Here is a 27,320-nt window from a genome sequence, read left to right on the forward strand (position 1 = left end):
AGTTACATAAACTTTTTAAATTAAGGCCTTGAATAAATTGTCTTAAAAGAAAAACATTTTCTCTCAGCAGTGATTAATTTAGGATTAGCCAGAAAAACGATGCCCAGTGGTAGCCAAGGAATATGAATAAATAATAGCAGTGATTTTATAATAAGTTCTCATTCATGGTAGCCAAGTCACAAAGGAGGGAAACTCATTTAAAAAATAGTAAATTGCGTCTATTCAAAGTATGGCACCAGAATGAAGAACCTCTGTAACAAATGACATTTGTTGTTTGATTACTCTTTACACTAATCTTTTTCAGGTACATGGTAGTAAGAATTTGCATTATATATTTACGTGATTTGCATTATTTTCCATGGGAATATTTCACAGGCAGGAGTCCAATTTTCACTCATCTTGTTACAAGCTTAAGAGGACTATGGACACTTCGTGCGTTTGGCCGTCAGCCTTACTTTGAAACTCTGTTCCACAAAGCTCTGAATTTACACACTGCCAACTGGTTCTTGTACCTATCAACACTGCGCTGGTTCCAAATGAGAATAGAAATGATTTTTGTCATCTTCTTCATTGCCGTTACCTTCATTTCTATTTTAACAACAGGTACTATGAACTCATTAACTATTTAGCTAAGCCTTTAATTTAAAACTTTGTCAACCAATAAAACGCTACATTCTTATAGGTTACAAATTTAGATATCTTTAAACAGATTTTTTGGGAGCTTATTAATCACAAAATTTATTGGTTTATTGTTTAACAAATGATTTCCTTGAATTTCTATCGTTTTATTGTTGAACAAGTAATTTCTTTGAATTAGAGCTGTCTGTAGTATTATCCCTGCTGTACAGTTTAAAAAACTGAAACACAGAGAATGTCAGATAACAAATTTGTGATTAAAAGAAAAAAACATCTCTTGACTCTCATATTGGTAAAGGATCTTGGCTTCAAAAATAACAGATCTCTTTATTAAAGAACTCTCTGCATAGGGGAGAAGAAACATCCACATTTACACAGATATACACACAAAATCCCCCTCCCTGGTAAGTTCTCTTCTTTTAACCAGCAGTTGGTGCAATCCTGGTATACCGGGGCTGTGCCACATGGACTTCATATGGTTTCTTTATTCAGCCCCTTGAATTAATAGCAGGGTTCCTCTGTCCAGTTACAAAGTCTTGGAGAGAATAGAAAATAGGCTCATTGTGGCTCAGGGGTCCACCTGTGGTCCACGCAGCTGCTGTGAGTGTCATAGGTTCCCCACATCTGCTGTTCTCTCAGCTAGCGCAGAAGGAAATGACTCTATGAGAGGAATCTAAGTGGGCAGGCAAATGAACTAAATCCTTAGCAGTACAGTAATTTGGGGCAACTTTAAAAAAATATAAAGTTCCTCCTTAAGTTCAGAATTTTAAAATTTTTCCTTTAAGTTATTTAAAACAGGATCACAGAGTGCTGAATGAACAAAGATTTATTAACAATGAATTCAAACCAATATATCATAACGATTAAGGATCAGATGATTTACCGGGGCGGAGGGGTGATAGTCAAAGCATTTAACTCAAGTCCTATCAATCAGATGCCCAGCCAGAGTGAATGTTAGCCATACAGCTAATATTGACCCTGCCTCTGCTGGTCTTCAGCTGTGTTAACTTGTACACATTAATTAACTTCTCGAAGGCCCTCATTTTCCTCATGTGTAAATAGACATAATAATAGTACCTATCCCATAGATTTGTGGTGACTATTAAATGTGCTAATTTGTGCAAAACACTTAGTATAGTGCCTGTCCAGAGTAAATACCCATATCTTATATTATTTATTATTGTTATTGTTATTAAAATTTTATCTTACTCTCATCTTAACCTTCAGAATGAGTAAGATATTGGGACCCTGGATAAATCTTACCTATTTAGAATAAGTGATTTAGTACTAAAGGCACATACCTGCTGTCTATGGTTTGTCTTCCGTTAGAGGAATAGTGGAAGCAAAAATGTGTGGAAGCGCATCTAAGCATCTTCTAGATGCTGCTCAGACGCACCTTTCTCCCGCTTTTGACTTCTTTGTAGAGGAATTCATCCGGACACTGGACTTTTTTGCCATTGTCCATTGTAGTCTTTGAAGGTATTATTACCTACAGAGCAATAGTAGAAGAGATAAACATGGTGTTTACTCAATACCAACAGCCCCTTCAATATCTGAAGCATTTTTAAAAAGGGCAATTCTTTTCCTAATATTCAGTCACTCTTTGGTTTAAAGCATTGGTTGAATACTTACTATATGCCAGGCATTATTACTAGTGGTAGAGGCTGTGGTGAACTGAGAGGACAGATGGTTAAAATCGGCACAAAATTGAAATGTAACTTTAATATAATGTATGCCCTGGGAGAGGTATAAATAAAGTGGTTCACAGAAAAGAGAAATAACGTAAAGTTTGTTTATATCTTTTTTTTCCACTTATAGGTGAAGGAGAAGGAACAGTTGGTATTATTCTAACTTTAGCCATGAATATCATGAGTACATTGCAGTGGGCTGTAAACTCCAGCATAGATGTGGATAGCTTGGTAAGTTTTTTTTTAACTTTTATGAAAAAACTCAGGCAAACCAAAAAGTATAGTTAATAACATAAGGGACAACCATATACCCAACATCCAGTTTAAGAAAGAAAACATTATGGTTAAATTGAAGGCAACTATGTATCTCTCATTAAACCCATATCTCTTCTTTCCTCCGCATAGGTAGCCCCAGTCAAGCTCTAGTGTTGCAGTGAACATTATTGCACAGTCTCCTTGCCCAGGATTTTTCTAGGACAGATACCCAAGAGTGGCATTGCTGGGTCATAGAATTCACCCATATTCAGCTTTACTAGGTGGTGCCAAATTGCTCTGAAATCCTTTGTATCAATTTATACTCCCATAAAGAGAGTATAAGAATTCTCGTAGGTCCATAGCTTCAGCAACAGTTGATATTGTCAGACTTTTTAATTTTGGCAATCTGATGGATGTGAGGTGACTACTAAGGAGACAGGGCAGCTTAATACATTTTTATTGGCCATTTTTGTTTCCTCTTCTTTTAATTGCTTGTTCATGTTGATTGGCCATTTTTCAAGTTATCTGGGTTTTTCTTAATTGGTTTGTAGAAGTTTGTAAATTGTGGATCAATTGTCAGTTCTGCACATTTAAAACGTGGTCGTCCAATCAGTGGCTTGGCTTATAGTGTCTTTTGATGAAAATAAGCTTTTAAGTTTAATGAGGTTAAATTTATTAATCTTTTCCTTTATGTTCTGTGTTTTTGGTATCTTGTTTAAGAAATCATTCCCTATCTTGGTTTTTCAAATCTATCAGCCTTACATTTCTCACAGTATTTTTTTCTTATTTTTTAAATTTCCAGTCTTTAGTGATAGCTCCTTTCTCATTTCTAGAGTGTTTATCATTGCCTTCCTCGCTTTTTGCTTGACCACTATTGCCACACATTTGTGTACTTTATCGGTGTGTACAGAGACCACATTTTGGTTTTGTTGTTTTTCTTCTCTTGGTTCACCAGAATGCAGAACCTGCAGTAATACATATGAGCTCACACTGTTTCAGGGGCTCAAATCCCATGGCAGCAAGAGTGAGAGATACAAGGAAGCAAGGCAGACGTCCCACTTTTATTTAAAAAAACAGATACATAATTTTCAATCAGACTGTATAGTTGGTCTGGATAGCTTCATCATAAACTTCTATTAGTCTATCTGGAGTACTGTATTTAAAATCAGTCATCCACTATGGCATTTGTGGAGAGTCTAGAAACCCAAGTTGAAAAGACTGTATAACACTATTTTCACACTTTTTGCTTAAATTCTTTTGCCATTCTGAGACAGTTCACGTGTTCTCAAAATGCCCACTTTCATTCAGTTGTAAAATTTATATAATCAATTTTTGTCAGAACACATATCATTATAAAAAATATCTCTAGGAAAAAACGAAAACTTTTAATGCCCTGTTGCCCATGTGTCTTAATATTTTATTTAATCAAAGCATTTTAATAATTCATCGAAACGTAATTTAACCTTAACATGATTTATAGTAGTATAGTACATTCTCTCTTTTCCTTTAACATTGCTTTCTGAGTTTGACCAGCTCAAACTCAAATAGAGTTTTAGTGACTCCATTCATCTCCTCACTTAGCTCTTATGCTTTTGGGGTTGAGTCTCATAAATGTACCTACTTACAAATGTTTCTGTCAGAAAATAGCAGGAGAACAGTAAATAAATATTGTGCTTGCATTTATTTAATTCTTGGTTCACACTTACTACAATTTTGACTTTACAATTAAAATCCTCATGTACTTCGTCTCTTTCTTGATCTAAAAACATCTCTTCACCTTGTATATGCATAATTCCTTTCTCTTTGACATGTTAATTTAATTTTACTGTTTACGTAACAGCCTCTACACATTGATGTCAAAACCTTTGTTTGGTGCATTTTCTCTTCTGCATGTCCAATCTCCATTAAAGTTTCTTTAAGGTAGTTTTACTTCTCTAGTTTTTCATGTGGGCATCCTGGGCTTTGTGACCTGTGCTTTGACATTGTGTCTTTCATCTTGGTATAAAAAGATCCTTGCAAAGAACTGTTATGTTATAATACAGTCTATGAAAAGTATCAATATTTGTGTTTGATCTCATTTTAAAAAGTCATGTTCTTTTGTTTGAATATCAAAGTGATCATGTTAGTTTTCATTTCCCTGCCAGATAGCACAAGTGGTCTTTCCTGGGCCTTCGTGGCCATTTATCTGGTTATTAATTCCCATCACACTGCTTTCACCCATGCAGTTGCTAAAGTTATACAGTAATCTCTTTATTTTCACCTGGCATCTGTTGAGACCAGGAGAGGAGATAACTATGCCCTCAAATTTCACATTTATATGTTGTTAACACTAAAGGTGCTTGTGATCTCTAAAGTAAAAATTCAATGTGTTCTCATTTTACTTTACTGAATTGTTAACTGAATTTAGATCCGAGTTTAAAATAAGAGGGTGTTTTGTTTGACACACACTTTTAGTTTTTCAGTGCAGGGCTACTCAGAAAAAAAATCTTTAGACTTGGAAAGAATATTTCATTTACTCACCTGGCCTAATTTTGCACAGAGTCAAACATTAACAGAACTGTGAAGTTGTAAAAATGGCAATGATTTTTCTTTTACCGCTCATCCATTGCTTACACCCAGGTGCATAGCTTTCATTAGCTTTCAACCAGTAAAGGTAATATTTGGATGATAACACTTCCTCATCACTACCTCAAGTTGCTTTGTATTTATGACTGACTCATATCTCAAATATCGGCATTCAAACTGACCAATAACCCTTTTATTACATTTTCTGAATAAATTCTTTATTCTCTAAGATAGTTCTTTCCCACCTTCTTGTGTCTTCTCGGGTGCTCCAATAATTCCACCCCCTGCACTCTCAGCCAATGATCCTGCTACATACTTCATAGAAAAAAATAGATGCAACCAGAAAGAATTCCCTCATTTCTCTTCACCAGTTGCACCACACTACTGCACCTCTACTCATATGCTTCACCTTCCCTCTGTGTCTTTACTCCTATATAAAGGCCAGTAATCTGCAGTTAACCCCTCTCTCTGGGACCTTTCTCCCTCATTATGGGACATTTCTCCCTAGCATAAAACTACCTTCCCTGGATCTCCAGTTAATACCCCATTTCTTTGGCTTTTTTATAGAAAAACGTCTTGAAAGAGTGCCTGTCTCCATTTCCTCCTCCTCATTCTTTCCACAACCTACTTCATTTCATTTCCATGACTCATGACCAATATCTTGCCAGCACCAATGTCCCTCTCTCCCTCAACCTCTCAGTGATATTTATGCCATGGACACATCCTTCTTTTTGCGATACCTTCTTCTCTCACTTCCGTGATGCCACTCCCACCTGGTTTTCATGTCACCTTTCTGGTTCCACCTTAGTCCTCTTTGCTGGCTCCTCCTCTTCTTACAGATCTCTAAGCATTAGCTATATTCCAGCCCTCTTCTGTCTACATTCTCTCTAGCTGTTGTTAAACTCCATGCTTCCATCCCTCAGTGAATCACACATTCATATCTGTAGTTTAGACTACTCCCCTGCTTTCTAAACATATATCCAACTACCAACTGGACACCTCCATGTGTTCATAAAACACAGTGATGGAATGTCTTCCAGTAGACTTGACATTTTAGGGCATAAGTTCTTGTCCAGAATCTCCTCAAAATACACATGGGGTATTAAGAGAACATTAAAAAGGAACAAAGCTTCTATTCTACCTACTAATTTGTCTAGCTTTATATAGCAGGTCAGAAAAAAAATCACCTGAACATTGTCACCTTATGAACAATATTCAGTTTAATAGGTTGTGAATCACCCCAGAAATTTAAAAAATAATAAAATTATCATAGAGTCTACTTTGATAATAGTTCCCCCTAGGAACCCCCGTTAGGGGATTTCCAGTTATTTCAATTGATATGACAATGTTTTAAAAACTGTTATTTCTAATTCATTCTTCATTTTAACATGAATTGTGTATATGTCTCTCTATTCATTTCAATTGTATATCTCATACCATTCTGTAGATGGGATGAAAAGAGAAGTGTTAGTTCCTTTTAACTCCATACCTCAAGTACTATATGGATTATAGTTGTTATTACTAAAGCCATTATCTTAAATTTTTTGCATTCTTCATTAAAGAAGCTGTGTACTGATTTATTTTCTTTGGATTCACAAGATGCCTGCCATTTTTAGCACCATAAAGCTTCTCTTTCTCCTATTCTTAACTGCATAAGCATTACGTATCTTAAATAGGCAATGCATACCTAGATCTACCTCCATGAATGAATGAAGATTGAATAAATAAATAAGAGCTAAAGGGTGCAAAGATGATGTTTCAGACGTAGCGATATCAAGCCATTTGGTGTGACTGATTAAATTGCCCACACTCATAATCTCATTGTTAGAATGAGGCAGTTGATAATTCCTATCTTTTTAGGGCTGTGTACCACAGAGTGAACACAACTAAAAGATCTGAGTGTGTAAATATTACCTGCTTCCTTAAATCTCCAACTGCAGCAGCAGATAAACCATCACTTTTGTACTGTGTGTACCTAATAACACAAGACGAAGGAAGCCCCTGGGATGAGCAGGGAAGACTGCATCTGCAGGGCTCACATTTAGATTCCAGTTAATGAGGCTCCAGAAAGTTCTTGCAGGATTGATGCAATCTGAGAAGAGTTTTCTGTCAATAGAAACTCCTTGTGTTTCTCCTTTGTCCTTTTATTGCCCGTGTTTATTTTGAGTTCCAGTAAAGATCAAGTGACTGCTTGTACAATGACCAACAAGAAACCTGATGGGAGGAGAAAAGGGGAACTTGGCTTTTCTTCATTTCTCCTGATGCCTAATTCTCCTGTATTGAAAGTAGTTTCTGCTATAAAAATCTGAGGGGAGGATTCATTTCTCTGATTTTTTTTTGCCTCCTTTTAATGGTCTCTTGATCATGTCTTTGTTTTCCTGTTCTCATGAGTTTTTGTGGAATATTTTCCACCCATGACCTCTGCCCCAAGACTTCTTTCCATCCCACCTTTCTCTTTCCATCTTGCAGAGTGGCTTTCCATTCTGCATTCCACTCTGGCCTTACCACCAAGAGGTTGTGTGGCCTTAGCCAAGTCATAACCCCCTTGAGGACTTCACTTTTCTCGTTTGTAAAATGAAACAGTTTGCTTAGAAATTTTTTAAGGTTCCTATCAGCTCTGACATTCTCTCTTCTGAACCCTTCCGATATGAAAGATTTTGACTCCTTTTTTTTTGTTTAACAGTTTTATTTATTTATTTATTTTTTTTGTGTGAGGAGATCAGCCCTGAGCTAACATCCGCCAATCCTCCTCCTTTTTTGCTGAGGAAGACGGCCCTGGGCTAACATCGGTGCCTATCTTCCTCCACTTTATATGGGACGCCGCCACAGCATGGCTTACCAAGCAGTGCGTCGGTGGGCGCCCAGGATCCGAACCAGCGAACCCCGGGCCGCCGCAGCGGAGCGCGCGCACTTAGCCGCTTGCGCCACCGGGCTGGCCCCTATTTATTTATTTATTTTGTGAGGAAGATCAGCCCTGAGCTAACACCTATTGCCAATCCTCCTCCTTTTTTTTTTTTCCCCCAAAGCCCCAGTAGATAGTTGTATGTCATAGTTGCACATCCTGCTAGTTGCTGTATGTGGGACGCAGCCTCAGCATGGCCGGAGAAGCGGTGCGTTGGTGCGCGCCCGGGATCTGAACCCGGGCCGCCAGCAGTGGAGAGCGCGCACTTAACCGCTAAGCCACGGGGCCGGCCCCTGAAAGATTTTGACTCTTGACCGGCATGTATGCAGGCATTGTTCCAGATGCTCACAGGAATCACACATATCTGCCACTCTCCCTAAATGCTAAAGTCAATGATTACATTATTTGCCACTGCAGTTGTCAGAGCTGATCAAAGAAGTCTGAACTAGTGTGTTAGTAGAACCAACAAAGAGAAAGAAAGTGCCATTAAGAAGTTCTTGAGTCTTGAATTAGTAGGAGAGGCTTATGAGAACCCTAATAGACAAGTGGAATGTTGGAAAGTTTTTTGAGCTTTATGCCTGTCACTTTAACTTCCTGGGTTTAGATTTTCTCATTTGTACCAAGAAGGGATGGATTACATCAGAGATTCTCAACCTGGCAGCACATGAAGAATCTTTATAAAAATATAAATTACTCAGGGTCCTCTCAGACCAATTAAATCAGTTCTCTTGGTCAGGAACAGGGTGACTGGGCATGATGTCTATATTTTTTTTTTTTTTTTTTTTTTTTTTTTTTTTTTTTGTGAGGAGATCAGCCCTGTGCTAACATCCGCCAATCCTCCTCTTTTTTTTTTTTTGCTGAGGAAGACGGCCCTGGGCTAACATCTGTGCCCATCTTCCTCCACTTTATATGGGACGCCGCCACAGCATGGCCTGCCAAGCAGTGCGTCGGTGCGCGCCCGGGATCCGAACCAGCGAACCCCAGGCCGCCGCAGCGGAGCGCGCGCACTTAACCGCTTGCGCCACCGGGCCGGCCCCATGATGTCTATATTTTTAAAAGCATTCCAGGTGATCCTAATCTGTATCCAGACTTGTGAATCACTGGATTAAATGACCTCTAAGATTCATTTTAGCTCTAATTTTCTGTGAGTCATGGCAGGGGGTCAGCAAACTTTTTCTCCGAAGAGTCAGATAGTAACATTTTCAGCTTTGCAGGCTATATGGTCTTTAGGGCAACTATTCAACTCAGCCTTTGTAGGGCAAAGCAAATGTAAACAAATAAGTGTGGCTGGATTTGGCCATTGAGCAGTAGTTTTACTGACCTGCCGGTCTGTGGGAGAGAATTTACTTTGGAATTGATGGACCATCAACAAATCATTTTTGCCCATCTATAAACCAATTACATATATAAATCTCTACAAGACCTATAAAGGATGATGTTTAATGACAGTACATTTAGGGAAGCCACAATATTTCAAAAGTAAGATGCTTAGAGAAAATCTCATTAAAATAGTAAAAACCTTGAGAAAATATTTTGATTTGTTGTTTTAGACTCCTCTTCTTGAGATTTCCTTGGAAATATTTTTAATAGATACCACATAGACCCAATTGCATTCACCAAGCACTTGCTGATAGCCTGTCATATGCTTTTAAAAAATAATAACACCAGACAGAGTGTCAGTTTGTTCAAGTTTGAGTACTAGATTCAATGAGTGATGTCAGACCTTTCACATAGAAGGATAAATTTGAGAGTCTTCCTTTGCCTGTTGGCACACTTAGTACTATGATTACTAAAGCCTTTTGTTGAAAATAGTCACCAACATATTTCATACCTCCGCGTTTATTTAGGATAAGTCTTTTGTCATTAGTTGTAAGGATTTTCTTTGTCTTATGTCAAGAACACTTTCTCTATTACTTCTTGCAGTCAGAAAAAGTGACGTTGATTTGCCACAATTTGTGACAAGTTACGGTATGTAAACAATTTGTGTAGATAGCAAGCTATAATAATTTACAAAGGGTTAGAGTTTATAGTATACTGTAAGTAATTCATTTATGCTGTTAATAATTTATAGCAATACGGTACTTGACTGACTTTTTACATGCTCTAGGAGCATAAGTAATAGATGTAGAAAGATAGACCAGAGTTCCAAGAATATGTTTTGAGCAGAGTCTGTTTGCATGATAACCATTATCTCTTAAGTCTATGTGCATGGCCTAAAGATTATGCTAATGCTCTAACATGGCCTTGGGTTTCAGGTCTGTGTTAGCAAGTTCTGACAAGCATTTAGTTTGGGTCTACCAGGAAGGATCTATAATTTAAACACTTGAATCTCCCTTTTATGTACTTCACATGTTGAAAATTTCTCTTGTAAAGTGTGTGATGTTTTTCACGTCATGTCAGTTTTCCAGATGATTCTCTTAACATTTATTTCCTACAATCTTCCAGTAACAACCAGTTATGAAGTCTCTTTACACTGTTGCCAGCCAGATCTCAGGCTTATGAAATATATTTTCTATTATCATGGCTTTGGGGGTATTATGACATGTAGTTTGGGTGTTAATGCATAATTTGGGTGCTCTGGTTTCTAAACAACCAAAAGAATAAAAAGAAATAGAGTAAATAGTTTTGTGAGGGAGAGGAACCTGGCTTCCTGACTCACTCAAGAAAAGATCTTTAAGTCTTCCTCTCCCTCTTTGGCAACGAAACTGAAAAGGAAAATCAGGAATCATTTTCTTTTTTACTAAACACATCCCTTATAAAGTAAGGTTGAATTGAGGCTGTGAAGCTGTCTTTTTGTTAAGACCATCACACTCCCGAAAGACTGTTCTCCTGATGCTTAGATTAGTAATTTAGACATTATTATAAAGATAAAGAGATTCAGGGTGTTTTTTGAGGACGATTAGCCCTGAGCTAACATCTGTGCCAGTCTTCCTCTATTTTGTATGTGGGTCACCACCACAACACGGCTTGATGAGTTGTGTAGGTCTGTGCCCAGGATCTGAACCTGCGAACCCAGGCTGCCAAAGCGGAGCGTGCAGAACTTTAACCACTCAGCCACAGGGCTAGCCCCATCAGAGATTCAGCTTTAAAGATTGACTCAGGAGAATACTTGGATCATAATAAATTTAATTAATGAAACCAAAAATTTAAAGCTGGTTATTCTCAAGCAAAAATCCTACCTCATTTTGGCTAAACTCCAACTTTATAGAAGTTTATACAAATTATATCAAGTTTTCCTCTTCACATAAAGAGTACATTCGGTGTCTCAGTGCCCGAGTCTCATCATTTACCTCTCAAAATCTGAGACAAGTGCTCCCACCTAAGCTGGTGATGACTACAATGAGACTTTCCTGTCAGTGCTGGCCAGACAGAGCTGGCCCCTCATTCTTACTTGGGCAACCCTTTTCTATGCACAGGAAGCAGCAGCTTAAGGTTAAGGAGTTTACTAGTCTCTACAGTTACACTGATAATTGCCAAATCTGAATTTCCATCCAGTTCCATCCTGACAGCTGGACAATGGCACAGAAATTTTTACATATCCCCTGAAAATGTTTGGTAGACATTCTAAAATAGAGAAAGGATTGTTAGGTGAAAAAGCTCAAGGAAAGCAAATAGATGTGACTAAAAATAGTTTGATATGTTGCAACTTCCTTCTAATCCAAATAGCAACATATATTTTCAGGCTGAGAAGCTGAGGGGTACAATTGCAGCCTGGATTACCTGCTGAGATACTCAGCACTGTTATTCTCCCTGCACAGACACTGCTTTGTACATATGAGGTAGAACAATAAATTTATTCATTATTCACAGTGATTTATTAAGGAACTGCACGACACTAAGCACTAGTTGGGGAGGATACAGAAAGGAGTGCTTTGAATAAGGTTACTGTAAAAATAGGCATGGTGGGTTAACATGAAGCCCATGAAACATAAGCTACGGGTCCTCTTGCTTGCGTGGACCCCTTCAAAGGCCCTATACTTAATTATATATGTAGAATTTTGATTCTTTTTCTTAAGAAGGGTCCCCCACATTACTTCGGCTTTAGGTTCCACAAAACCTGGATCCATCCCTGGTCAGAGCTATGAATCTTTGGTTATGAAATCGAGTGTACAAGAACTATGACTTTGCTTTTGCTATAGTCGAATTTATTTTCTATTTGAACATGAGTTCCACTGAGTGGAAGAAATAATCTCAGCAAATTCAGAGCTCTTGCTGGAAATGAATCTAAGTTCTGGGTGGAGTTTCCCTGTATTTCCAGAGTGGAGTTTCCAGAATGCCAAGACACTGGGGAGAGGGAGCATCTGGCCTCGGGTTGTCACTTGTCTATGCTCACTGTCTCTGAGGCATTGATGTTCTTATCTGACCTAGAGGTGTACAGTTCAGGTAGATTGAGTTTTTGTCCTTCTGGTCCTGACTGTGAGCTCCCCCTTCATAGCTCTCTCTCAGCTCATCTCTCAGGGATCAAAGGATTGGAATTATTTGGCTTTCCTTCTGCACTGCTCTGGAAATACAGGGAAATCTGAAGCTACATCAGGTTATCTGTGTCTAGACATGCCCAGCAACTGTTTCTACTCTACTGCTCCCATGCCATGCCAGGCACTGGAAGCTTCTCTAAGACTTGCCTCTTTCCTGGGCTCCACCTTGGAATTGAGGCACAGGCCACCTGTGTTCTAAAAACCCCCAAATCTACTTGAGGATAGAACTAGAGTTCGGGTTGCAAGGCAAGACCCCTTTTAAGAGAAACTGGTATCCACACCCTCTTGTTACCCTCATTTATGACTCAGACTGTGGGGTGAGGAGAGGAGTTGTTTCTCATCCATCAGAAGTTCATCCATGGCTACCATTTTTGTGTAAACACTGTGCTTTGAGTCTTTCAAGTTTTGGCTTTTGAAGCTTAAAGCCAACATTCATCTGATTCAAAATTTTCAAACTATTAACCTCTGACTCCGAACGCCAGTTTTTGAAACTTGAAAGACCAGACTTGATTTTCTGTGCTCTGGTTCTGTTGTGGTGTCTCCTTCAAGAGGCAGTGGAGGTAGAATGTGCAAATTGGAAGGCCTGTGAGGTACAATGAATTAGTAATTCATAATATTATCTGGCCACATCATCTATTTAGTAGTGGCATTTCAGTGGCTGCAAACTGACCATAATGCAGATAATGCAAGTGTCTGCACTAGCCACCTTTTCTTTGTCTTACCGTCAGAAAAATGTTCTAGCCAAAAAAAAAAAAAGAAAATGTTCTAACCCATTGAACTGAGTGAATGTCTGCTCATATGCTGTGGATGAGTGCCCATTGTTAAGATAAACTTGTTCTCGGTCAGGCCAATTTGACCATGCTGTGGGTAACTGTAATAGCCTGTCTGGGGTCACTTTAAACAACTAGACTGTAAGAAAGATAATGAGTTGAAATTTTCATTTTCTAAATTTGATATGTACATTCCATTTACCACATCTGACCTTAGAAGTTCGGGATTCACCCTCAGTGGTGAGCCTCACTAATGGAGAATGTAATTTGCAGTGCTCAAACTCAAATCTTCACCAAAAAAATTGTATACTACATTTCAGAGCTGCCAAAATAGTGGTTTTGAATGTCCTTATTTTCTGATAACACTACATATAATTTTGAGTAGTTTAGATAGCAATATTTAAATGTTTTATTGATTGTGTGGAAATATTAATCTATGAAGGATTTTTGTTATACAGTGTCTTTCTTGACACCCTAAAGCACTTAACAAAGACTAGGTTAGCACTCTTCACAGCTTTGACATATAGAAATGTCAATAGTCTCAACTTTATTTTATAAAGTTAAGCTACACTTCTACATTTATTTCAATCATTTCAAGAGAGTGATGTTATTCTTATGCAGGAATACAATAAGACGTTTTAAATGCATTTGAGGTTTTTCTCGGGCAGTTCCATCTCAGTGATAGTTACAATTCTAATTTATCTTCCAGACATTATATAGACTAGCGGCTCTCCATGAAAATTAATGACAGTGAAATGCAGGAGTATACTTTAACTCAAAGTTAATAAAAAATAACTGAATAAGGATTTAACAACCCCTGAAAATCATCCATAATTTGGAATTTAAAATATTAAATGTAGGCGCAGTAGCCTTTTACTTCCTCTAGAGTTATTTATGATGGATGTGGGTTTGGATACTTTTTACTTCCATTAACAGTGGGTTTGGCTTAAAAGGATTCTCTTCTTAAATCTTGAATAATTATTGAAGATAATTCGAAGATATTTTCAAGATTAAGGAAATCGAAGCACAAAACTACTAGATAGAGGAAAGAACTTCCCAAACAGCAGGCTTGATCAGTGGCATGTGAAAAAAGGCAATACAACTGGATTTGCTAAGATGGAGCTTATAGTGTTCCAGTGAGGATCAATATCTAAACTCTGATTCCTCTCCCATACTAAAGATGAAGAGTTCTTCCCATTTCACCTTTTAGTAATGAAAAATAGAAATAGAAATGCCCCAAATGCATTTCTCCCCACCCTTGTGTTTTTGTAAAAAGAATGATTTCTAATAATCTAAGCTTAAACTATAAATAAGATGATAATAAGTTAACATTGTAAAGGAAAAGGTTAAATTCTTGACTGAATGAACCCAGAATCAACAATTACTTTTTTGTGTGTGTGAGGAAGACTAGCCCTGAGCTAACACCTGTTGTCAATTCTCCTCTTTTTTGCTGAGGAAGATTGGCCCTAGGCTAACATCCATGCCCATCTTCCTCTAGTTTATGTGGGATGCCTGCCACAGCGTGGCTTGATGAGCGGTGCATTGTTCCGTGCCCGGGATCCGAACCTGCGAACCCCAGGCTGCCAGAAGCAGAGCTCGCGAACTTAAGCAGTATGCCACCGGGCTGGCCCCCAACAATTACTTTTAAGACACAAAAAGCAGTACATTTCTGGGCTGGCCCCATGGCTTAGTGGTTAAGTGCGCGCGCTCCGCTGCTGGCGGCCCAGGTTCGGATCCCGGGCGCGCACCGACGCACTGCTTGTCTGGCCATGCTGAGGCTGCGTCCCACATACAGCAACTAGAAGGATGTGCATCTATGACATACAACTATCTACTGGGGCTTTGGGGGAAAAAAATAAATAAATAAAATTAAAAAAAAAAAAACCAACAGGAATTAAAAAAAAAAAAAAAGGGGCCGGCCCCGTGGCGTAGCGGTTAAGTGTGCACGCTCCGCTACTGGCAACCCGGGTTCAAATCCCGGCCCTGCACCAATGTACCACTTCTCTGGCCATGCTGAGGCCGTGTCCCACATACAGCAACTAGAAGGATGTGCATCTATGACATACAACTATCTACTGGGGCTTTGGGGGAAAAAAATAAATAAATTAAATTAAAAAAAAAAAAAGCAGTACATTTCTGTCCAGTAGGCTGTTAACACCTGGAAAGGGCTGAACCACAGGATCAAGGATGATATCTTTTTTTTTTTTTTTTTGTGAGGAAGATCAGCCCTGAGCTAACATCTGCCAATCCTCCTCGTTTTGCTAAGGAAGGCTGGCCCTGGGCTAACATCCATGCCCATCTTCCTCCACTTTATATGGGACGCCGCCACAGCACAGCTTGCCAAGCAGTGCGTCAGTGCGCGCCCTGGGTTGAACTGGCAAACCCTGGGCTGGCGCAGCAGAGCGTGTGCACTTAACCACTTGCGCCACCGGGCCGGCCCCGGATGATACCTTTTAAAAATGGAAATTGAATGAATTCAAAGTCTTCAACTCTTTCTTCTTATTCATTTGTTTATTCATATATATTTAATCATTCACATATTCAATCCTTTATTCATTTATTAATTTTTCAAATATTTATTGGGTATTTATTATATACCAGCCTATTTTTAAAATCATATTCCAAGTTCTAATAAATCATAATTATTCAGAGAAATATATTCTTGTTAAAGAATTTAACTAAACACCTTTAAAAAATAGTTGAGCTCTTTTATTTCTGTGTACATTAAAGATATACTTTACTAAATGTTACATGAATAGGTTAATAAAGCAGTTGCATATTTAATTTCAAATACAATCCTTATATGAAGTCACATTTTGCTCAGCAGTGGAAATTGACCTTAAACTAATTTAGATTAAAATGATTCAATTATTATAAAATTATAAATTATTATTATATGATTAAAATTATTTAACTACAGATATAAGCCAATGACTTAAATTTATTTGAAGATTATTGTGAAGTTATTCAAAATTTTCTAAGCATCAAGAGTCCACTTACCACCCAGCTGACATTTGGGTTTTGGATAGTTATTAAGGCAGTTCAAGAGAAAGGAGAGAATCTTCCATAGTAGTTTGAGGTGTGGAACATTTTATTATAATACACCAGCTGTATGACATTGTACAGTGCTGCTCATAGTAGAAAAAAATTTTCCTCTTGACATCATCTGTTCCCTTGAGTATAGTTTGGCTATTTATGTGTGGCTTGCATAACTGAGAATTAAGTGATCACAAAAATAAACAGGTCTATACAGAGCCCATTTGTATAAATCCTGGTTAACTTTCTCTGGTTCAGCTTTTAATTATATCCAATTATTTCCTGTTAGTTCATTGAAAAACCTTCTGACAAATAACCAAATGACGACTAGCTAGCGTCACATCTTACAAGTTATTTTTTAGGAGACATCAAACTAATTATGACATTGCCTGCAGCTCTTAAAAAAACAAAAATAAAATCTTGTTATTTTCATTTCAGATGCGATCTGTGAGCCGAGTCTTTAAGTTTATTGACATGCCAACAGAAGAAACTAAACCTACCAAGTCAATCAAACCATCTAAGAATGGCCAGCTCTCGAAAGTTATGATTATCGAGAATCAATATGTGAAGAAAGATGACATCTGGCCCTCAGGGGGCCAAATGACAGTCAAAGACCTAACAGCAAAATATATAGATGGTGGGAATGCTATATTAGAGAACATTTCCTTCTCAATAAGTCCTGGCCAGAGGGTGAGATTTACACATTGCTTGCTTTGTTAAATCTGTGTTCAGTTAAGTGAATCTCAGTAGCCTAGAGCAATGTGTTGGTAGAATCCATTTGTAACGCTATGACTGTAGACTAGGACCAATATTGAACACATACATTTCAAGTTATTATTATATGGAGTCATTATTTTTTCATACGAAGTTTTCTTTGCAGAGTCCTGAATCTATATAATAGGTTCATTTTAATGTGATTCTATTTGCAAATTATCTAATTGCTTACTAGGTTACTAACTAAAGAAGCCATTAAATAAACCAAAATTATAGCATGTTTTAGATTTTGCATCTTAAAACACTCTTCCATTTAAGGTAAGAGAAATACTTTGTTGCTGACTCCATTTAATGTCTTCTTAAATTTTACCTAATACACACTCGGTCAAACAAGTGGTGCTTTTTTTCCTAGCTTTTTTCAGTTTGTTCGTTTAGTTAGCATTTTCCTCAAGGTATGGATGGTTTAATTTTTTCCTAGTAATTTTCTAAGCAAGAATTATTTAATAAGCAATAATTTTATTATTTAATAAGCAAAAATAGCCACACATTATTTTGAAGTATTCCTTATGGATCCCTGCACTGGGCTGAACACATAGAAAGTACTAAATATACTCATTCTAGAATTGATTCTTGGATAAGAAGATGGTCATTTTCCTTATACTTGATGTTCTGTAGTGTGGTTTTATATTGTCTTCAAATCGCTTAATCTGGGCTGCTCTATAAGTCTACACAGGAGTATTCTGTCATTTTGATTGGGGTTTTTTGTTTTTTGTTTTTTTAGTGAGATAGAATACAAGCGAGCCAGTTCTTATGAAAACTGAATTGAAAAATTTTATCTCTTTGTGATTTAATTTCAAATAGAGATTTTTTTTTTAACTATTGACATAACAGTCAGTAAAGTTTGTTAGACCACCGTCACTATCACTAACATAGGAATAGACTATTATCACTTGCTTTTGCTCATGAGTTTAGGAATATTGGATAATTTAACGCATTGGATAGAGTTCTATTTAAAAAAAAAAAAAAAGGATGAACAAAACGTCCCTGCATACTGTGCTAAATGGCTTAAAAGGGCACACTGGTAGTTTTGACTCACCTCTTTATCTTATAGTTAAGATACATAAATTCACATACCACTAAAATTAGCTCCCTATTCTATTTCTGCTCAAGAACGGGATTTTTTTTTCTTTTTTTGAAAGAAAACAGTTTTAAATGTGCATAAATGTAAAGACTAGGTTTTAGATAGAATTTGCTCCTAGTATTAGAATGAGGTTGTTCATGAGCATTTGGGTTACCTCAGAGCACTGATGAAATCTCTGAAATTTTTGACATTTTTGCTTCTTTATTGAACTTGGAGAAATGTTAAAGTTATGCTTTGGAACTATGTAAAATTAATGATTGGCCTTCGCTCCTCCCTTGCATTGGGAAAAGCATAATTAATTACTCTCTTTTTGCTTTACACATCAGTGAATGCCATAGGCAGTGAGAGTATTCTTGGAGTTACCAGCATGGGTGTCAAAAGCACTGACATCAAGTTACAAACAATAGCAACAAATAGGTTGATATAAACCAGGGTGGAAAGCCTTGGTAAAGGATTTGCTTTCCCTCCTCTGACATCCTCCCATCCCTTTGCTTTACTGACAGTCACTTGCCGACTCAATTAAATTCAACCAGGTCCTAGTAGAGTGACAGAATTTGCAGAGTCCTTATTTCTGTAGGTTGTTTCCTTGATGTGAGAGTAGTAATCAGAGATGCTGTAAAATGAGGAAGAAGCAATATGTTTTCATTTCGTTTTCTCTGAACCTATATATATAGAAAACAGGCCATGTGTGTTCAGTAATTATTCTTTCAAGGACTCTCTAGGTGCCTTAAGGAAATTGGAAACTATTCACATAAGGGTATGGATCTTGCCATTCAGTGAGGGAAACTAATGTTTATTGAGTGCCTATCATGTCCTAAGCACCATTTAAAGGCTTTTATTTGCTATCACATTGATCTTATTATAACTCCAAAGGCAGATATTATTATTCTTTTTGTGCACAATGTAAGAAACTGATTCAGTTAAGTGAGTGAGGTAGCAGGCATATTAACCCCAAGTTAATATGGGGTTACGAAGTCAGTCTGTCTGACTTCAAAGTCCTTTTTCACCTGCTTATCTTAAAAGAAGAAAAAGAAGGAGCAGAAGAAAGAAGAGAAAGAGAGAGAGAGATACACAAAGAGAGAGAGAGAGAGAAGGAGATCTGTCCCAGAAGATGACAATGTAAAAGGGGAAATGCAAGATCCAGTAGGAGCTGAGGTAGATTTATTGTGAAGCTAACAAAGCTTAAGTCTTAGAGAACTTCGCTTGCCTGGGCTCCTTCCAAGGTACCTAATTTTGTATTTATTATTTTGAAATCTTTATTATTGAAAGGAGCTCCCCCTCCAAATTGTATAAGCTTCAGTCTCCAAAAAACCTTGTTATAACCTTGAATAAGAGATATACAGGTAAAATGCTAAGGTAATTCAGAGGAGGGACAGTTAATATCAGTTGGCTGGGAGTTGGGATTTTCAGGGAAGGTTTTCCATAGGAAGTGGCCTTTGGAATGAGACTTTGAGACTTGAACTGCGTATTTGAACAAGCAAAGGTATATAAAGAAGGGTGCTGTAGACAGAGGGAATAACATGAGGCATGTACAGAAAGCAATTACTGCTTCAGTCAGATTGGGGGATGTATAAATGCAATGGGGGACAAGATTGGAGCAAGATGATGGAGATTATGGATCTTGAGAGCCAAAGCAATAAAGGAAGTTGAAGACTCAGAAAATCCTAATCAATTTTGCTACTATGGGGTTTTTGGTCATCTTCAGAGAACATCTTCAGTGGTTCTCAAAGTGTGGTTCCCTGGACGAGCATCATCTGCATCACTTGAGAACTTGTGAGAAATGCACATTCTTGAGCCTTACCCAGCCTCACCTCTAGGGTGAGGACAGTGGTCTGTGTTATATCACACCCTCCAGGTGGTGCTAATGTATGCCCATCAAAGTGTGAAAATCCCAATTTAAGGGAGCCATTAGGTGTAGAGTAGTGAGGGTAAAAGTCCAACTGCAAAGGGTTAGGGAATGGGTGAGTACTGAAATGAGAAGTTATGTAGAATACCAACGTTGATGGTGGGAAAGAGAAAGCAAGAATACATATCTAAGAGGATGGCTGTTTGGAGGGATTTGCCTTTGCACTGTAGAGGAGTATTATTATTATTTTTTTTTTTTGGAGACAGAAGGAAAAGAAATAAGAGGAATAAAAGAACAGTGGAGTTAAGGAGAACCATTGAGCAAAGAGTTGGGAAACTGAAGATGTTCATATTATACAGCCTCAATCTTTTAAGTCAACTATAAGCCAAAGTCAAAGAAGTCAAGGCGTGTCAGTCGTCTAACTTTGTTCTTCTCCTTCAATATTGTGATGGCTCTTCAGAGTATTTTGCATCTCCATATAAACTTTTGACTTAGTTTGTCAGATCCACAAAATAACATTCTGGAATTTTGGTTCGGATTGCATTGAATCTATAGATCAAATTGGGAAGAACCAACATCTTGACAATATCGAATCTTCCTATCCATGAACATGGAATGTCTCTCCATTTATTTAATTTTTCTTTGATTTTGTTTATCAGAGTTTTATAGTTTTCTTCATCTAGATCTTGCATATTTATATTTTTAGATTTATACCTAAGTATTTCTTTGGGGGAGGGTAAGGTAAATGGTAATGTATTTTTAACTTCACATTTTACTTGTTGATTGCTGGTGTGTAGGAAAGCAATTAACTTTTGTATATTAACCTTGTATCCTGCAACTTTGCTATAATCACTTATTAGTTCCAGGATTTTTACTCTTGGTTCTTTTGGATTCTCTACACAGGCGACAATGTCATCTGTGAACAAAGACAGTTTTATTTCTCCCTTCCCAATCTGTATACCTTTTCTTTTCTTATCTTATTGCATTAGCTAGGCCTTCCAGTATAATGGAAAAGGGGTGATGAGAAGGGGTATTCTTGCTTTGTTCCTGATCTTAGCAAGAAATCTTTGAGTTTCTCACCCCTAATTATGATGTTAGCTATAGGGTTTTTGTAGATATCTTTATCAAGCTGAGAAAGTTCCCTTCCATTCCTAGTTTCCTGAGAGTTTTTATCAGCAATTGGCATTGAATTTTCTCAAGTGACTTTCTGCATCTATTGATATGATCGTGTGGTTTTTCTTATTGAGCCCATTGCTGTAATGGATTAGATTAATTGATTTTCAAATTTTGAACCAACTTTGCATATCTGGGATAAATCCCACTTTGTTGTGGTGTATAATTCTCTTTATACATTGTTGGATTCAATTTGCTAATACATATATAATTTTTTTTGGTGAGGAAGATTAGTCCTGAGCTAACATCTGTTGCCAGTTCTCCTCCTTTTGCTGAGGAGTATTGGCCCTGGGCTAAGATGTGTGCCCATCTTCCTCTACTTTATATGTGGGATGTCTGCCACAGCATGGCTTGATAGGTGGTGTGCAGGTCTGTGCCTGGGATCTGAACCTGTGAACTCTGGGCTGCCAAAGTGGAGCATGCGAACCCAACCACTACACCATCAGGCCGGCCCTCAATGTGCTAATATTTTATTGAAGATTTTTGGATCTATATTCATGAGAAATATTGGTCTGTAATGTTTCTGACTGGTTTTGGTATCATGTCAATGCTGCCCTCATAGAATGAGGAAGTATTCCCTCTGCTTCCATCTTATGGAAGAGATTGTAGAGAATTGGTAGAATTTCTACTTTAAATGTTTGCTAGAATTGACTAGTGAATCTATCTGGGCCTGGTGCTTTCTCACTTGGAAGGTTATTAATTGTTGATTCAATTTCTTTAAAAGATATATGCCTATTCAGATTGTCTAATTCTTCTTTTGGGATATTGTGTCTTTTAAGGAATTGGTCCATTTCATCTAGATTATCAAATTAGAGGGAGAAAAGTTGTTCATAGTATTCCTTTATTATCCTCTTAACCATGGGATATGTAGTGATGTCCCATCTTTCATTTCTGATATTAGTAATTTGTGTCATCTCTCTTATTTTCTTGATTAGCCTGGCTAGAAGCTTACCAATTCTATTGATCTTTTCAAAGAACCAGCTTTTGGTTTCATCGATTTTCTTTTTTTAATTCAATTAGTTAATTGTGTTCTAATTTTTATTATTTCCCTTTTGTTTCCTTTGGATTTAATTTGCTCTTCTTTCTCTAGTTTCCTAAGATGGAAGCTTAGATTAATGATTTTATATGTTTCTTGTTTTCTAATATATGCATTTAATGCTCTAACTTTCCCTCTGTACTGCTTTCACTCCATGCTGCAAATTTTGTTAAATTATATTTTCAGGGGCCGGCTCCGTGCCTTAGCGGTTAAGTGTGCGTGCTCCGCTGCTGGCAGCCCGGGTTCAGATCCCGGGCGCGCACTGACGCACCGCTTCTCTGGCCATGCTAAGGCCGCGTCCCACATACAGCAACTAGAAGGCTGTTCAACTATGACATACAACTATCTACTGGGGCTTTGGGGGGGAAAAAATAAATAAATAAATAAAAATTTATTTAAAAAAATCATTATTAAAAAAATTATATTTTCATTTGTTTGAAATATTTTTTAATTTCTCTTGAGTTTTCTTCTTTGACCCATGTGTTGTTTAATCTCCAAGTGTTTGGGATTTTCCAGCTATCTTTCTATTATTGATTTTTAATTTAATTCCATTGTGGTCTGAGAGCATACATTGTATGATTTCTACTCTTTTAAACTTGTTAAGGTGTGTTTTATGGCCTATAATGTGATCTATTTTGGTGAATGTTCCGTGTGAGCTTGAGAAGAAGGTGTATGTTGCTGTCATTGGATGAAGTAGTCTAGAGATGTCAATTATATCCAATTGACTGATGGTTCTGTGGAGTTCGACTATGTCCTTGCAGATTTTCTGACTGCTGGATCTGTCCACTGTTGATGGAGGAGTATTGAAGTCTCCAACTGTAATAGCAGATTCATCGATTTCTCTTTGCAGTTCTGTCAGTTTTTGCCTCATTTATTTTGACAGTCTGTTCTTAGGCACATACACTAAGGGTTATTATGTCTTCTTAGAGTCTGGACTCCTTTTTCATTATGTAATGCTCCTCTTTATCCCTGATAATTTTCCTTGCTCTGATGTCTGCTCTGTGTGAAATTTGTTTAGCTACTCTAGCTTTCTTTGATTAGTATTAGCATGGTATATCTTTCTCCATCCCTAACTTTTATTCTCTATATGTCTTTATATTTAAGGTGGGTTTCTTGTGGACAACATATAGTTGGGTCTTGTTTTTTGATCCACTCTGACAATGTCTGTCTTTTAATTGGTGAATTTAGACCATTGAAAATTAAAGTGATTGTTGATATGGTTCAATTAATATCTATCATATCTATTATATTTGTCACTGTTTCCTATTTGTTGTCCTTGTTCTTTGTTCCTATTTTTGTCTTCCACACTTTTCCTCCCTGTTGTGGCTTTGAGTATTTTATATGATTCCATTTTCTCTCCTTTCTTAGAATATCAATTATACTTAAAAAAATTTTTTTTTTTGTGGATGTCCTAGAGTTTGAAATATTTTGAGCTATTTCAGGTCACCTTTAAATAACACTATAGTGCTTCACAGGTAGTGCAAGTATGTTATTATAAGAAAATATTCCTGGGCCGGCCCCATGGCTTAGCGGTTAAGTGCGCACACTCCGCTGCTGGCAGCCCGGGTTCGGATCCTGGGCGCACACCGACAGGCGGCTTGTCCGGCCATGCTGAGGCCGCATCCCACATACAGCAACTAGAAGGATGTGCAGCTATGACATACAACTATCTACTGGGGCTTTGGAGGAAAATAAATAAATAAATAAAATTATAAAAAAAGAAAATATTCCCAATTTCTTCCTCTTGTCCCTTGTATTGTTACTGCCATTCATTTCACTTATACAGAAGCGTATATTTGAACATGCATAATTGAATACATTGTCATATTCAATATCAAATATTATTATCTGAACAAACTGTTGTTTGTTAGATCAATTAAGAATAAGAAAAATAAATTTTTAAATTTTACCTTCACTTATTCATTCTCTGATGTTTTTCCTTTCTTTATGTAGATCTGAGTTTCTGACATATCATTTTCCTTCTCTCTGAAGAACTTTTAACATTTCTTGCAAAGCCAGTCTAAGTCCTGGCATCAAATTCCCTCTATATTTATTTGAGAAAGTTTTTGTTTCTCCTTTACTTCTGAAGGATAATTTCACAGGGTACAGATTTCTCGGTTGGTGGCGTTTTTTCCATCAACACTTCAAATATTTCATTCCACTCTCTTTTTGCTTGCGTTTCTTCTCAAGAGTAGCTGGATTTAATTCTTATCTTTGTTCCTCTATGGGTAAGGTGCCTTTTTCCTCTGCTTCTTTCAAGATTTTTTTCTTTGTCTTTGATTTTCTGTAGTTTGAATATAATTTGCCTACATATAGTTTTTTTTGGCACTTATCCTGCTTGGTGTTCTCTGAGCTTCCTGGATCTGTGGTTTAGTTTTTCACATTAATTTGGTTAAGTTCTCAGTCATTATTGCTTCAAATATTTCTTTCTCTCATTCTTTTGCTTCTGGTATTGCCATTACAGGTATGTTACACCTTGGTAGTTGTTCTACAGTTCTTGGATATTCTGTTATTTATTTTCAGTCTTTTTTCTCTGTGCTTTTCAGTTTAGGAGGTTTCTATTGTCATATCCTCAAGCTCAGAAATTCTTTCCTTAACCATGTTCAGTGGGCTACTTTGAGCCCATCAAAGGCATTCTTCATTTCTGTTACAGTGGTGTTTTCCTTTTTTTTATCTCTAGCATTTCTTTTCAATTCTTTATTAGAATTTCCATCTCTCTGCTTATGTATCCATCTGTTCTTGCATATTTTCTACTTTTTCCATTAGAGCCCTTAGCATATTATTCATAGTTGTTTTAAATTCCTGGGCTGATAATTCCAACATTTCTGGCATATCTGAGTCTGGTTTGATGTTTGCTCAGTCTCTTCGAACTATGGTTTTGCCTTTTAGTATGCCTTGTAATTTTTTGTTGAAAGGTGGACACAATGTACTGGATAAAAGCAGCTCTGATAATTAGGGCTTTAGTGATGTAAGGTTTGAAGGAAAGGGAAATGTTCTGTAGTTCTATGATTAGGTCTCAGTCTTTTTAGTGAGCCTTTTCTTTTGAGTGGTGAACCTCACAAGTGCTTCTCAGATTTTTCTCTCCCTTAGGTGCAACAGGATGGCTAGTGTGGGCTGAAGATGGGTGTTTTCCTTCCATAGATCAGTTAAGTTCTAATAAAAACCTCAGGAGGTTAAGGTCTGGTAAAATAGTTTCTTTTGAGGGAGGCCTTGTTAAGAACAGAATTCTCTGGTATATTTCAAAATTGTTGCTTTCCCCCTCCTCCTGCTAGATGCACCAGGGGATTTTTCTCTGTTCTTTCATTGTGAGATGGTGAACCTGGTTGGGATCCTGGAGGTAATACTCACAAAAGTGTGGGGTCTCGCTGAATGGCCTCCCCTGGAGTTTTTACTCTCAGACTTGTGCACACTGAGCCTCCAGCAACTTGTCAGTTATAGTTTAGGTTTTCCCACCTGGCACTGGTTCCCACAGCAGTTTCTGATCATGGTTTCTGCTCTGGTAAGTTGTGAGTCTCTATATTTTCCTGTCTGTCTCTTCATTTTTTGAGGCAGCGGTTTGCCCTGTGACTTCACTTCTCTGACAGATCTAAGAAGAGTTTGACTTTTCAGTTTGCTCAGCTTTTTACTTGTTGTTAGGACAGAGTGATGACATCCAAGTTCCTTATATGCTGGACCAGAAACCAGAAGTCCTATTGTTCATCTTTTTATCTTTTTTAAATGTGTGAATGGAAGAATGGCTTATACCTACTTTTAGGTCGTATGCTTCCTTAGAGTAGAAATTGATTCTTGAAATGTTATTCTGAGCAACTCTCTTAAGAATGTCATTTCTACTGCCTTGCCCTTAGAACCTATAACAGCATCTTGAAATTATTACAACGTGCCCCAAACATACTTCTTGCATGCTGACTTAAGAAATAGATTCAAATGCAGTATACTATTTCGACTATCTAAAAACACTGCCAGCTTAGCTGTCATCTAATTCATCTTCTTAGAAAAAAAGAAAAAACATTTGAAAAGGGCTTAAATAGACATTTTTTGTTTAATGTTTAATGGATTTCAGTGTTCTTGGTTATATGGTGTGTCTGAGTTCATTCAGACTGCTATACAAAACATCATTGGTTGGGTGGCTTATAAACAACAGAAATTTATTTCTAACAGTTCTAGAGGCTGGGAAGTCTGAGATCACAGCACTGGCAGATTTGGTGTCTGATGAGGTCCTTCTTCCTTGTAGATGGCTGTTTTCTCATTGTAACCTCATATGGTGGAAGGAAGGAGGGACTTCTCTGGGACCGTTTTATAAGGGCACTAATCCCATTCCTGAGGGCTCTGCCCTCATGACCTATCATCCCCTAAGGCCCCACCTCCTAATACCATCACATTGGGGGTTAGGATTTCAATATATGAATTTGGTAGAGACACAAATATTCAGCCCATAGCATGGTGAAAAGATGAGAAAAATCAATATTTTGTGCAGAAAAATTATCCCATCTTCATATTGAAACACTTTGTCCATAGAAATTAATTGGGGAAGAGATGTCCTATTACTTTCTTTGCTCTTGATTTTGACCTTTACATCCCATAACCTGTACTTTAAATTTTATTTTCAATGAATGAGAAAGATAGCAAATATTTCCTAATTCTTACTTTAAAAAACCTATTTTTATTTTTTTGCCTAAATTTTAGTATCCAGATCACCTTCCCCCCAACTAAAATATCTCTTCCTTTTTCTTTTTTCTTTTTCCTCTCAAAATTCAGGCCGGGATTTTAATTTGGAGCCAGGTCCTTCATGATAAAATGCCTAGACTTATCAAAAAGCCTCACATGGCATATTGCATATAACACAGTGGTGGACAGTGTTCTGATTAAATAAATATTTAAAAGTACTTCACAAGATCTAGTCTTTTGAATGAGCTTGCCTGCGTTCTCCATTTGTAGTATCTTCAAAATACTGAGATGCCAGAAACAATTCAAACAATATCAAGTGTTCAGATCACAGCAGCACAAGCACCTAAATGCCTATTTGATTTGTTAAACACATATGACATTCTGTCTTGATAAAAATTGATGTGAAGTACCTGAATCA

At 37.3% G+C, this 27,320-nt stretch overlaps 1 protein-coding gene across 1 annotated transcript in view; it reads left to right on the top strand.

Moving 5' to 3' along the window:
• CFTR (CF transmembrane conductance regulator) overlaps positions 1 to 27,320 on the top strand; it is a 168,865-nt gene that overhangs the window by 116,265 nt on the left and 25,280 nt on the right. Inside the window, exons 20-22 of the mRNA XM_058528911.1 lie at positions 376 to 603; positions 2,455 to 2,555; positions 16,766 to 17,017. Coding sequence (XP_058384894.1) covers positions 376 to 603; positions 2,455 to 2,555; positions 16,766 to 17,017 — 581 coding nt within the window. The remainder of the gene's footprint in view (positions 1 to 375; positions 604 to 2,454; positions 2,556 to 16,765; positions 17,018 to 27,320) is intronic.

The sequence above is a fragment of the Diceros bicornis genome, chromosome 3, assembly GCF_020826845.1.
Source record: "Diceros bicornis minor isolate mBicDic1 chromosome 3, mDicBic1.mat.cur, whole genome shotgun sequence".
Lineage (NCBI taxonomy): Eukaryota > Metazoa > Chordata > Mammalia > Perissodactyla > Rhinocerotidae > Diceros > Diceros bicornis.